The sequence below is a fragment of the Drosophila teissieri genome, chromosome 2L (assembly GCF_016746235.2).
Source record: "Drosophila teissieri strain GT53w chromosome 2L, Prin_Dtei_1.1, whole genome shotgun sequence".
NCBI classification, from domain to species: domain Eukaryota; kingdom Metazoa; phylum Arthropoda; class Insecta; order Diptera; family Drosophilidae; genus Drosophila; species Drosophila teissieri.
This window is the reverse complement of record NC_053029.1, coordinates 1,389,074-1,401,717: the sequence shown is the minus strand read 5'-3', so window position 1 is coordinate 1,401,717 and position 12,644 is coordinate 1,389,074. Positions and strand designations below refer to the sequence as shown.

Here is a 12,644-nt window from a genome sequence, read left to right as displayed (position 1 = left end):
CGTGTTGAATCCATTGCTGATGTTTGTAATTCGAGCTTAGTGTAATGGAATTTTTAAGCGAATGTCACAGAAATGCACAAAGCACAATGAGACAACAAGCTGCTCAAATATGCAAAGACTTTTACCCTGAGCACACGCAGACATGGAGGACACCTTATAGCTTATTACGTTCACCCAGCCAAGGAAAACTCACTCACACCCCACTCCCCCCCTCAAGGACTCCCCGCTGAGCTTGCAACATGGGGAGCTGGAAAAAAAGGAACTTATTTTCGTAGACAAGAGCGAATCTTGTGTTTATTTGCGCTTATATGCACATCATCTATCATCTATCATCAGGTGGGGAGTGGGCAACTTTTCCTTTCCTTTCCTCTGCTTTCCTTTCGATGCCTTTCCTCTGCCATCCCGGTTGCCATTTCCTCGCCTTCTTCCGGAGCTGCATCAATTTTGCCGTTGCCATTATTATGATTGTTATTAACTTAAATAGAAAATACTTGACTGTTTCATAAATCTCACGCACCAGGTCTGAAGTTGGGCTCTCGCTGCGTCAAGTGGATTTATGTTCCTGCTGCTGCTGCTGTTTCGCTGTGTGGTGATGAGTTTCCCACTGATTTATTTTGGCGAGGAAAACTCATACAAAGGAACTTAATACACCAGCTAAAAATGTAACATCTGCTGGGATAATATTCAAATCATCTTTTATTTCGACTCTACAGAAGTAGTGTAGTGAACTTGGATCTCAAAAGGACTTCAGACCCAATCTACTGACTTCCTTAACTGATTAAATACTATACATCTGAGCCGTTTGTCTCCTTTGCGAGCCAAGACCGCTGAATTCAATTAAAGCGTTTTGCGTTTCACCTCAGGAATTAGGCAAACTAATTGGCCGCAGTCTCCCGGAGCGAAAGAAAAGCAGCCTTGCCCGCTTTCCCCGCTTTTCCGACTAAGAGTGCGTCTGAAGGCGCGGAAAAGTTTTAATAAATCCGCAAATTACTTTATAAGCAACTCGTTTTCGGGCTGCTTATTTTGTTTGCTTGCCGGGATGACAATGAGCGCGATAAGAACTTGGCATAAACAACCCAGAGCCCAGAGTCCAAAGTCCAAAGCGCAAAGCCGTACAAAGTGCAGGCGAGTGGAGTGGGGAATGGGACTGAAATGAAGGCAGATGGCCGCAGGATGAAAGGAAAATGCGTCCAGTCTGGATGAACTATACAGTATAGTAGAGTATGGCCACCCATTCACACGACACGTTGACTGCCGCGATGGCAGTTTTTATTTAGCTTTTGTAAGTTAATTTGTGCACTATTGTCCGGCGAGCGAAACGTTTGCCTTTTGCACTTTGCTGCCCGGCTGCCTGGCTTTATATTCCTTTTCTCCTTTTTAATGTAATTCAATTTCAATGAAATTTAATCGTCCGTTCATACGACACTGGCCATCCAGCCACCCACAACCACCGCCAGCCATCCTTTCAACATTATTTGCGTCATTTTGTGGTGGTTAATTTCAGTGCAACGCTTTTACTATTCAATTATGTTGCCGCTTGTCGCCTCATTCGAGCATTTTTTATGCACTCTCTCTGTTTATGATGAGGCAGTCCCTTCTTCGCTTCTGCCCTTCGAAACTTCCTGCTCTATTGTCCTGCTAATGCCGGCCTGTCCTGTTTGTCCTGTGTCCTTGTTGTGCTTTTTTCATTGTTATGAAAAATTAAATGGGCATAAATCATGCTAATGGCGCATTCAAAATTTATTATGCTTTAAAGCCCGCTAACACACACACAGCCCACCATCAATTTATTTATGTATTTGCAATTATTTCTGCACGGGGTGGAATTGGTTCCAAGTCTCTAGTTCTGAATGGTTTTCTCGTTTGGGCTGGTGGTGTGGGCTAGTACGGTTGATCTCATCTCGATTTCAATTAGATGATTGTTAGAATGTGAGGATATTTTTATGGGGGAGCGCAGCCGAGGAGCTGATGATGTCAGCAGTGAAGCGGAATAAGGAACGAATTGTTGTAAGTTGGGCATTGCACCCACTTCTGAAGCAGATGAAAGGAGATATATTTACTGGGATTGGCCACAAAAGTCTCACTCTCTTAAGTAGTTTTACATAATTCTTTTTAGAGCTCTGACCAGTTGAGTCCTTGACCATGAATGCTATGAGTGCTGGACAAAGTCGCGGTGATTAACCCACCGGCAGCGGAATACATTCGCCCACTTAACCGCCATAACTAACTCGGCAATCTAAAATTTCATTCGCCACGCAGCTGGCAACAATGGGCGCCCCCCCTTAATCCGCCCCATAAAAGGGGGGCAATCTGGGGGCTAGGGGCTTGGGGCCAAGGGCGGACCACCCACATAATGCAAATTGCTATTATAATTTGCACAGCAGCGGCGCCATTCATCAGCCTTAAAGGGGGGTTGGGGGGTGGTGGGGCTGGAAGTTAGACAAATTTCCCGGGGATTATCTGCGAAGGATGCGCCGCTGGTTGGATGCTGCAGTTTGTTGGTGCCACGCCGATGTTGCAACATTCTCCTGCAGCTCAACGCGTTGGCGCTTCATTCCATTTATTATAACAAGTTTTTCGACGTTTTTTTCCGCCGTTCTGGGGGTTATTTTCACTGCCAAAAATATATATTTCAAGTGGGTTCAACTGCAGAGCGCTTTTTATTTGGTTTTAGGATTTTCGCCCCGAAAACGCACGAGTTTGTTGCAAACTGTTTCATGCACACAAACTGTTTCCTACACGCAGACACATTGGCACTCTGCAGCTACAGATACAGATACAGATTCAGATACATTTCGGCCATTGCAGTTTGCAGATAGAGATACTTCGCTTGACCTCCCGCAGAGCAGTTTTCATTTGGTTTCCACTCCTGCCTCGCATCGGAAAGAGTTCATGCATTCGAAGGGGACGTTAAATCAACTTGGATTAAATATAAAGTTTCGATTTTACTTTATATGATTTTCTCACTTAAGAACATTTAAGAGAGCTACTGGTATAATATTACTGGGTTAATATCATTATTGATTTCAGTAAGACCACTAATTTGTACATTTCTAAATTCAAAATCAGCTGTCAATGATTTCTCAATCTTTTTTATATATATAAAGTCCAGATAGGACACCGAGTTATTCGCATATAGCCACAGGATCCGCAGCCGTTCTAAGTTGATTTTTCTTTGCATTTCGGGCTTTCCTTTTGTTTTTCCTGCCTGTCGCTCTTGGCTGCCAGTTTTCCCCCTGCCTCAGGATTCATTGGTCCACCTAGTGTGTTGTTTACATGTTCATTCGCGGGATTTTTCACTTGAAATTGGAAAGTCGACGTCGGCACAAAGAGTTAAGTCCTTGCATGTGCGGAAAAGGAATCCTGCGGGGGATTGGAATCGCTTATTGTTCGGACCCACATATTGTTGCCTTAAATGAAGAATAGCACTGCCATTTCTTTTTTTTTTTTGCTGATGGCCTCTTTTGCGGTTGTGTCTTTGCATTAAGCTTGTTATGGCCTTAATTTAGAGGCATCCCTGGCGAAAATCGCATCAACGCAGCTGGAGATCGTTAAATAATTCATGTCAGGCCGCCTCGAAATCGGCAAGTGGAGGAAAAGCTGGGGGAAAACGGCGAAAAGCGAACCGAATCCGAAGCAATGAAAGCCAAATTAAGCAGTGGAAAACGTTTAGCCAGATGGGGGATAATCGATGGAGGGAGTTGTATAGCTGGATAGTTGGAGGATAACTGGATGGCTGGATAGCAAGGAGCCAGCCAGGAGCCAGGCTTGCTCTCCAAGGATTTTCCCAGCTGGGCGCCTCAGGAGCGCCTGATTTACGTTGCAATAATTTTCATCTCATTTTCATTACGTTTTCCAGCTTATCCTGCGCAGCCCTTCCTGTTTCTCCCCCCTCTCTTGCCTTTTGCATAAGGCCACAAGGTGAGCAGCTCGTTTGGCCTGCAGTCGCTTTATGCCGTGGTAGCCACTTGAGCCCGGCTATTTATCATTCCCCAGGAGCTTGTACATAAGTTCAGGCCGTCCATAGGCTGCTGAGCAGAGAGTAGTCCTCGGTTGCCAGGACTAACCCCTGCTCCTTCAGCAGCCAGCAGCTGTGAAGTTTCCATGGTGTGGCTTTTTTCCAGCAAGGGCCATCAAAAGTTGTGAACAAGTTGCAGGTTCGAAACAACAGCGGCGACAGGAATAAAGGGGATCAACAAGGTACTCAGCAACAAACACCAAACACCAGCAGCAGAAATTGGAATTGGAATGCCAACGAGTATGGCGCCTCTCAGTGGTGACAGATTTACATCAATTATTGAACAGGTGCGCACTAACAGGTTGTTTGGAGATGAAAGGGAAACTTTAAAAGTAAGACTTATAGAACATACTTCCCAAAGAGGAAGTCAGTCGAAACACATACCTTACCATATGCATATATTGATATTACCTGTTAGATTGATTTCAAATACTAACTTCAACTTCTCAAGCAACTCTCGCTGAAAACTTTCCCCCGAATGCTTAACTTTTTGATTTGCGCTGAATTTGTTTGTGCCAGCAAGTCCTCACATCCGCTTCATTAAGTACTGAGACCCACCCAAAAGCTCGACCCAAGCGAAGGAAACAAAGCGATTTGGCTCGGAAAAAGGATTTGCAAATGCAAGAAGGAAGAAAGTGGGATCCTTTGCAGGCAACTCAATTAGTTGCCGCATCCATTAGATATTCCAGGCACAAAACAAAAGAGTAAAGCGATTGCAAAGCCATCGAATGGCCGAAGGCCGCAGGATCCTAGGAGGGGAATTGGGGGGGGATCAAGGACCCAGATTATTCTTTGGCCATTCAGGAGGTCAGACCACAAACAAAGATGTCACGCAGTGCGTTGCCCAAGGGGATTTGGCCATGCGAACGCCCAAAAATATAATATATGACATTTTGTTATGAATACTAATGTGAGCTGGTGGGCCAAGAAGGGGGGGCGACTTAAAAGTTTATGCCAAGGACTGCTTTGCATAGTCCAAAAATATATTTATTGACAAGTGGGTGGGTGGCAACAACGCCCACCAGATATGGTTTAATGGAAATGTGGTAGTTTAATAAATATGGCTCCTAGGAAAGTAATGAAGAATAGAAAAACCAATAGCAAAGTACCCCTGCAAGTAATCTAACTGCTCCTGATAATCTCCTCCAGATTCCCATGCCCATTCCCACCTCCTCTCCGTAGTCCAGCTGCGACATAATCAAATCAATTGGAGGACGGCAGACAGGAGAGCGCAGACAGTTGGCCCAACCAACTGCGACTAATGCGTCGCCATCAGATATGCAAACAATCGGCGGGCAGACGAATCTTCTGCAGTCACAAAGTTTATTAAACCGGACTCCAACTACGACCATGTTTCTGGAGGCACACAAATCCCGGGGAAGGGGCGGCGTTTCAGTGCGACTCCTTGGCCTTGTGCACTGGCTTCCTGCAGGCACTGCGCAGGACATCGGGCAAAGGACTGCCGGAGAGGCTCAGCACGGCGCCGGGCTGGATGTTGCGGAGCAAGTTGTACAGGCGATGGTACTGGTGGCTGGTGGGCGGGACATTGTTGTAGATCCTGTCGTCCACGTAGACCACGTCGATGCCCTCGTCGAGGATGCGGGAGTGGTAGTGGTGGTTGTGCGGAAAGAAGTCCAGCAGCGTGCTCAGCTCCTTGGTGACCAGCGAGTTCTTCTCCTCGGCGGGCTGCTTGATCAGGAACACCACGATGTCCTTGTCGCTGTGCAGGCTCTGACCAGCCGGCAGCAGCGTCAGCTCCACCACGCCCCGCTGCACGCAGACGAACTCGGGCTCATAGGGCTGCATGGCGTGGAAGGTCAGCAGCGTGGGATCGGGCTGGTGGAATAGATGGATCAGTCATCGATCTTCAGCTGCCTGGAATGCCACTTACGTTGAAGCGCCGCCTGTAGGTGTCCAGCAGCTTCTCAGTGCTGTAGATCGTGCCGTGCCACTTCGGTGGCAGGTAAATCTCGGAGTCCGCCGATGTCAGCAGCTTGGTGCCGTGCTGTAAACAAATGCTCTTGTTTAATTCACAAATATTGTAGCTTGAAAATTACCAGATCGTAGGTGTAAGTGCTCAGGGTTTCGGGAGTCACCTCCTTGGGATTTCCAAAGTCGTCCAGGAACATGATTTTGGCTCTTTCTGCACCGATCAGCCTTCAAGTTTAAACACAACTAATTTTTATTAACAAGCCAGCTAATTTAGTTGCAAAGTCTACTTCGAGCAGGATTTATAAACTGACTTTCAGCAGTAATGTTTTTGGAAAGTTTGACAGCTTTACAGTGTGCACGAAGCTGAATTCATGGAAAACCCCATCACTTTTGATTTGATTCACACTCATCAGTGTTGGGAGTTTTCCTATACTCATAGTACATAAACTCGAGGTTGCATTTCCTGTACCCACAGTTGCATTTCAATTCCCCAAAAGCTGCCGGGAGTTGTTTCCGTTCCAACTGCCACTGCCTTCCACTGGTGGGGCGATTATCTGGTTTCACTCGGCCCCATAAATTTGTCCACGCCCATAACTGGGCTGACAACTTAAGTGCGGTCATGTTTTTGGGGTCCAGCTCTCCAGATCCAGGGCTCCCCTCCATTAGGAAAACAATTACAGACGACACTGACAGGCTCGCAATGCCGGGCGAAACTGAAACCGAGATCCTGAACGCATTCTACTGGGGGACAAGGAGCTGGAGGAGGAGCTGGACTTGGAGCAGGAGCTGGACTTGGAGCTGGGGAGGGAGTGGGTCAGGAAGAGATAGCATTCGGCGTCTGGCCGGGATGTGGCCATAAATTATGAGTTTGTCGTCACATGCTGGCGGTGGTCTTAGCCGCTGGTCATGTCTATTAAGAAGCCCCAAGGATATCCAACTGTCCAGCTGTCCAACTGTCCAGCTGTCCGATTTTTGACACTCCTTTCGGTTTATTTTGCCAATCCTTTGGCTTTGCATATTTGGAGCAGCCCTCGCTGGCCGTTTTGCAAACTTTTCATAGGTGCTTTCGGTGGCTTAACCCTGCTACCTCGACTTCAAAGCCCCGAGACATAAATTATAGCCCCGAAATTTCCTGCTTCATTTTCATGCTCACGAACTAGAGGGCGTCACATGTGTGGCTAAGTGATTTTCAATAAGTTGCGAGTTCCTGGCGCTGGGGTCAAAGTTTCTGGGGCACGATTTTTCACGGCCCCAGATGTCTATATATATATATATATATGTAGAGAAGGAATGTATATATGTTTGGGAGCAGCATAATTTATGGCGACTTCGCATGTGAGTGTGTGTTTGAGCTGGCGGATTTTCGCAGGCGTCGATAATGACGAGCGATTTCTCATAGCCAAAAGTGAGTTTTGTGGTGGGGGAGGATTGGTATTGGAACTGGGGGTCTGGGATATACCGAGGAGCCCTCATTTCGCCAAAGCACCAGCCATTTGCAGCAGCTGCGACCGACCTTTGACATCCCCCAGGCCCAAGTCCTCCACGTTCCCGGGCCAAGCTACATGGCACGTAAAAACAAACTTGATTCTCGGCCATCAAAAGCGCCATCCGTCTTCCAGCAAACGTTCTCTTTGACTGCCAAGCTGCCGAGCTGCCAAGTGCGCGACGTGATTCAATATTTTTGCGAAATTATTTTTTAATCATAGTTGCACTGAAAGTCAGGCAAATATACAAGTTGCCCCGGCGACATGATCGAATACAAAGTGAGCAGTTGCCAAAATCAATAGGACATTGGAAATGTCCTTAAAGCTGCATAAGGTATGTTTGTTAACTGCTTTCCTCTGCTTTCTGGATTCAAATGCATATATAGTATAAGAACAGTGTAAATATATTTTCTAATCAAACTTTTATTATTAGTTACCCTTTATTTTAAATTGCTTAGATGGTACACAAAATTTGTATGATATGGTAGAGAAGCCGCATTTCCCGGAGTTATGGATTCAATAAAACTAGCATTCATAAAATAAACATTTCTTTGTTTTTAAGCCATTCTGGAAAGTGTCCCATACACCTCAAATACCACGTAAAAAGTCCTCGCACAAAAGATGACAACTACATGTGTATAAACCGCATCAACTCACACATAAGCCATAAAAACAACAAAGAAGTAAACCAGAAAGTGGCGAGAAACTTTTGCAATTTGCGCGATTTGCAGCTGGCATTGGTCGCCACTCTCGGCTATTAACGCAATCGAATGACGTTCTTGGCTCGGATTCGGATTTGGATTCGGATTCGGATTGCTATTGGGATTGGAATAGGGATTGGGAGTCGCCTGGCTCCTTATGGTAAATGCCCGCAAAATGTTTGAAGAGCTCAAATGGTAAAATGGTGAAATGGTGAAATGGCAACCAAATCAGCGGATCCCTTGCCATCCTAAAAATTGCAATTGTGACAATGCTGACAATCTGCAGGCGACAGCCAACACAGAGTTCCAACCGGAAGTCGGGGGAACCGGGAAGTAACTGTGAAGGATGGGGAAACAGACGGCAATGGCAGTTCCGTCTACATCTCGCAGCTCCTCTCTACACTCAGCGAAAAGCACACTTGAATATATCAAAGCGTTTATTAAATTGAGCTTGCACCATTGAGGTTTCTAATATACAACTTGTTGCCAATTGATTGAAGTTGGCTTTTGCAGTACTTCTAGGTGGGGAATTACCACAAATGCTTGTCACTGCTCAGTTTTGCGCAGTGTACTGCCCGTCTAGCTGCTGCCTTCGTGGCAGCGTCAAGAAAACGGCGACACTTACAATCAGTATGAAATTTACGCGATTTTCATTGCGGCAAATGGTTTGCTTTTTCGGTATTAACATTTCTCGCCAGGCATTTGGCGAGAATAGCGAAAGTGGGGGATTGATGGGTGGAGCTCTGGAGGGAGGAAGGGGGGACTTGGAGCCCAGCTGAAGTCGTGCCAATTTCATAATTCTGTTCATATCTCGTTGGGCATATGCCGATTCTAATGCTGATTATAAAATAAGCTTGAAATTCAAACAGGCAAACTTAAATTTAGTTTTGTAGCTACAGTGCTTTTTCCCTCAAAGAAGCAACTAACATTTCCCAGAAGTCTTTAGTCTGGCGGAAATCCCCGTGAGGTTGCAGAGTATTCGCTGTTCCCCGCAGGAATATGAGTTGCTCCTTGGCTGCAGCCATAACCAGGATAACAACAAACGGGCAAACAGCTCGCGGCTGCCACGAGCCAAAAGTGGCATCAGCTGCGGCAGTTGGCGCGGATATATCTAACACCGCCCCCGCTCCCGCCCCACCAACCTGCCACCTACCACCACCATCCAGATCGGCCGACATATATCCTGGGCTGACTGACTCGAGCCGAGGATAATGCAATAAGCGTTGCCAACAAGCGCGCAACGTCTTCGTCCTGCGACTTTGCGTCCTCCGGCGTTTGAGCCACTGCGTTTGTGGGTGCGATGGGGCTGTGTAGTGGAGGGGGAGGGGAAGGGGGGTGCACATGTGCGCCAGACAGGTTATGCGCTATAAAAAATTTAAGAAATTGCTACCAGCGCCAGCGCCAAAAACGACAATACTTACGAGCATTTCACAAATCAAAATACTTTCGAGAGTTGCTCCTTTTCGCCAGTAACAGTACCAGTAGCAGTACCCTTCCCTGCCCTTTGTTGTCTGCCACCAGTGGTTAGTGTTATTGTTCTTAATGTTGCCTTGCCAGACTTTTCCGCTTTTTTCGCCCCCCCTGAACAACTGATGCCCCAAGGAGCGATGCGAAAAACAATGTGCTAAATAAATAAATTTGTCCAGGATTGCACATCAAAATAAGGTGCAAGACGTCGGGATATGGCTGTGAGAACGGTTCGCTTTTATGGCGTGGCAGGTGATCAGGTGGGTGTCATGTTGCATACAAGGATCAAACGGGAGGATATGAGTGTAATTCAAATGGGCGTAAAAAGATTATTGAACAAGTTAAAAGAAAAGTAGCTACAACTGCAGAGGATACAGTTCAGAATCCCCAGGGACTAGGGCTCTACTTGCAAATCAATTATTCTTTTTGAGAACAGCAACTGGCAGCATGCAGTTTCTAGCCCAGACTTCTTGGCCATATCTCGGTTTAATGGCGGTACTTCCCAAGTTTCCCCTGTACCCCCCGTGCCCAGGATCCTTCCTAATCTATGGCCCATTGCGTGTGCCGGAGAACACGGGCGGTTGGTAATATCCTGGGAGAATGGCATGCAAAAGGACAGGCAACAAAAGCGAGCACAAATTGCGACATGTTTTGCAATTCCCACGCATTCTGCGGAGCGGAGCTCCCCGCCCACTTTCGCAGCGCCCACTCGCAGCTCGGGTTAAAGGTCGCCGGAGTGTGTCTCCACCCACTTGATGTTGCCGCTGCTCCAGCTGTCCTCGCCTGTATGTTATTTAGCCGACAGTTTAGTGTGATGCCCCCGGGGGGAAAGGGAGTCGGTACGCAGGACGCAGGACTCCTTTTTTATGTCAACTGTTGATTGCAGCACAAGTGCACAGTGCACAGTGCACCGAAAGGATATTTTGATATCCCCGCTGAGCTGCAGCAATAATCAAAATTAATTCAATTTCGGCGGCTGGCTTTAAAGGTAGCCACTTAATTAAATGGCCACACGCCACGTGCTCCATATGCACACGCTCATATCCTGTGGCACTGCACTGATTTTCCTGCATCTGGCAAAAATCTGTTTAAATCAAATTACATTCAACAAAATGCCCATAAAGCGAATGAATAACCACAAAATATTCGAGCACTTAAAATGGCAAAGTGATTGAATTGTGGGCTGAGTTTTTTTCCACCTGAAATGCCAACGTGACACGATGCAGTTTTGAAATATTTAGTGCAATTGCTAAAAAATATTACCCCTTATGTATATATTTATTAAAGATTATTTTTATTACAAGTTCTGTCTTTTGTTGTTTAGCCTAATAAGCACAGCTGAGTTTGATCTTTGGAAACTTTAGTAAAGTAGATGCTATAGTTATGGTAAATGATATCGTGAGTATCACACACACTCATCTCCAGTTGTCAATGCACTTTAAACCGCACAAATGCACCACAGTGACAGGTGGCAGTGGGGACGCGGCTCGGCAAATATTAACTATTGACCCGAAAGTTTATTTAGGCACAAACTGATTGAATTAAAGGTAGCACTGCCTGACCCCTGCGCACTACAATCGAGCTACGCCCATGGCTGCACCTACCTACCGAAAACTGCACTTATGCCCTGTAATAACCAGCTCTCATCTGTCCACTCTGCGCCGAGCTGCAGGCTTACGGTTGCCTTTGATCAAATTATCCCTGAAGCCCGAAGCCCCACTCCACCGCTCCACTCCGCAGCCCTCAAGGATTGCACCTGTTTTTAAGCTCAGATGTCCGGCAAATGCGTACATATTTTAAATTTAATTACTACACGCTGCATGCAGCAAACAGTGGCAGCCACAGCAAATCCGAGCCAGGACATCCATCCATCCATCCTTCCATCCATATTTCCATCCATCCAAATGGGGCAAGCACAATCCTTTCGTGGGGCAATGCGCTATGAGTTCCCTTGCCCCGAATAGTTGGCTGGCCATTCAAAATCTGCGCTAGCCGCACATGGATAAAAATATGAGTGTTGCAACGAGGGTGGATTCGACCCTTTTAAATATACTATCCATATTCAACAAGCCAATCTTGTAGTGGGAACAAAAAGGATTAAGAAAATGGAATATTTCTGTTCATGTGTCGGATGCTTTCTGCAGAACTAATGCTGCTTTCCTTACTTACCAATCCACCCCCACCCAAACATATATCACCTGAAATGCCCCACCTCCGTCCTTATCCACACAAACGCTCCAGCGTTCGTCCTGCGGGCATTTTTGCACATGTAACTCAATTTGTGGTTCACATTTAATTAATTTAATAATATATGGGGAAATTAAATTCCCCTCCTTCCCAGCTGCAAAGAGAAAAACCGCAGAAATCCCGCCACTGTCAACAATTCGTCTGACCAGTCCGAGAACGAGCTGAAGGATACGAGCTGAAGGATACGCGCTGAAGGAACCTCAAAAATACGAATTTATTCACTCATTTCGACCAGCGACGGCAAAGCGCTCCACAGATGGCGCTGGCGGAAGTGAGCATAGATGGCGCCACAAACGCAATCCACACGAAGGGAAAAGCTCTCCTGCTAGTGGATGCTAAGATATACCATTTAATAATACATTAATAATGCAGTGTTAGAGAACTTAAAATATTCAAATAAAATAATTAATACATATTTCTTGTGGTGTAAAAAATTTCTTTTAATGGGTATTAAGCTAATAAAAATGGCATATTTATATATATAAAAAAGTATGTCATGGTTTTAAATTAAATAATATATCTCTGGATAATACTCATGATATAGAATAATCATTCTGATTTACGAGTGGAGCGAAGCATTTCTGCTGACTCACTACTTAATTTCACTTCGCCATCTCAGGACATTGAACCTTTTCGCCCGCGATCTCTCTTAATTAATTGCCCCCACTAATTGCAGTGTAAATTGTTCCGCTTTTGCATGCGGAAGCCCTTATCGAATGCGAATTATCGCGAGGTGCATACAGAAATTATGTGAGTGATATCTGGATGCATTGCCATAGCTGCCTAGCGATTGAA

The 12,644-nt window shown here is 45.9% G+C and overlaps 1 protein-coding gene across 2 annotated transcripts; it reads right to left on the bottom strand.

Annotated features, from left to right (window-relative positions):
* Positions 1-5,324: 5,324 nt before the first annotated feature.
* LOC122626415 lies at positions 5,325-6,265 on the bottom strand. 2 transcript variants are annotated; one of them, XM_043806667.1, is made up of 3 exons: positions 6,076-6,265; positions 5,910-6,023; positions 5,325-5,854 (listed from the first exon to the last, which is right to left on the bottom strand). In XM_043806667.1, the coding sequence occupies exons 1-3, from the start codon at positions 6,145-6,147 to the stop codon at positions 5,411-5,413; spliced, it is 630 nt and encodes a 209-aa protein (XP_043662602.1). In that variant the 5' UTR covers positions 6,148-6,265; the 3' UTR covers positions 5,325-5,410. The 2 variants fall into 2 exon arrangements, with proteins under 2 accessions (XP_043662602.1, XP_043662603.1); XM_043806668.1 differs by having other exon boundaries at positions 6,115-6,259.
* Between the last annotated feature and the right edge of the window lie 6,379 nt (positions 6,266-12,644).

Coding starts and splice junctions, on each gene's coding strand:
- LOC122626415 (XM_043806667.1), bottom strand. CDS start 6,147: ATGTTCCTGGACGACTTTGGAAATCCCAAGGAGGTGACTCCCGAAACC. Junction 6,024..6,075: donor GCACTTACACCTACGATCTG/GTAATTTTCAAG, acceptor ATTTGTTTACAG/CACGGCACCAAGCTGCTGAC. Junction 5,855..5,909: donor CCTACAGGCGGCGCTTCAAC/GTAAGTGGCATT, acceptor CTATTCCACCAG/CCCGATCCCACGCTGCTGAC.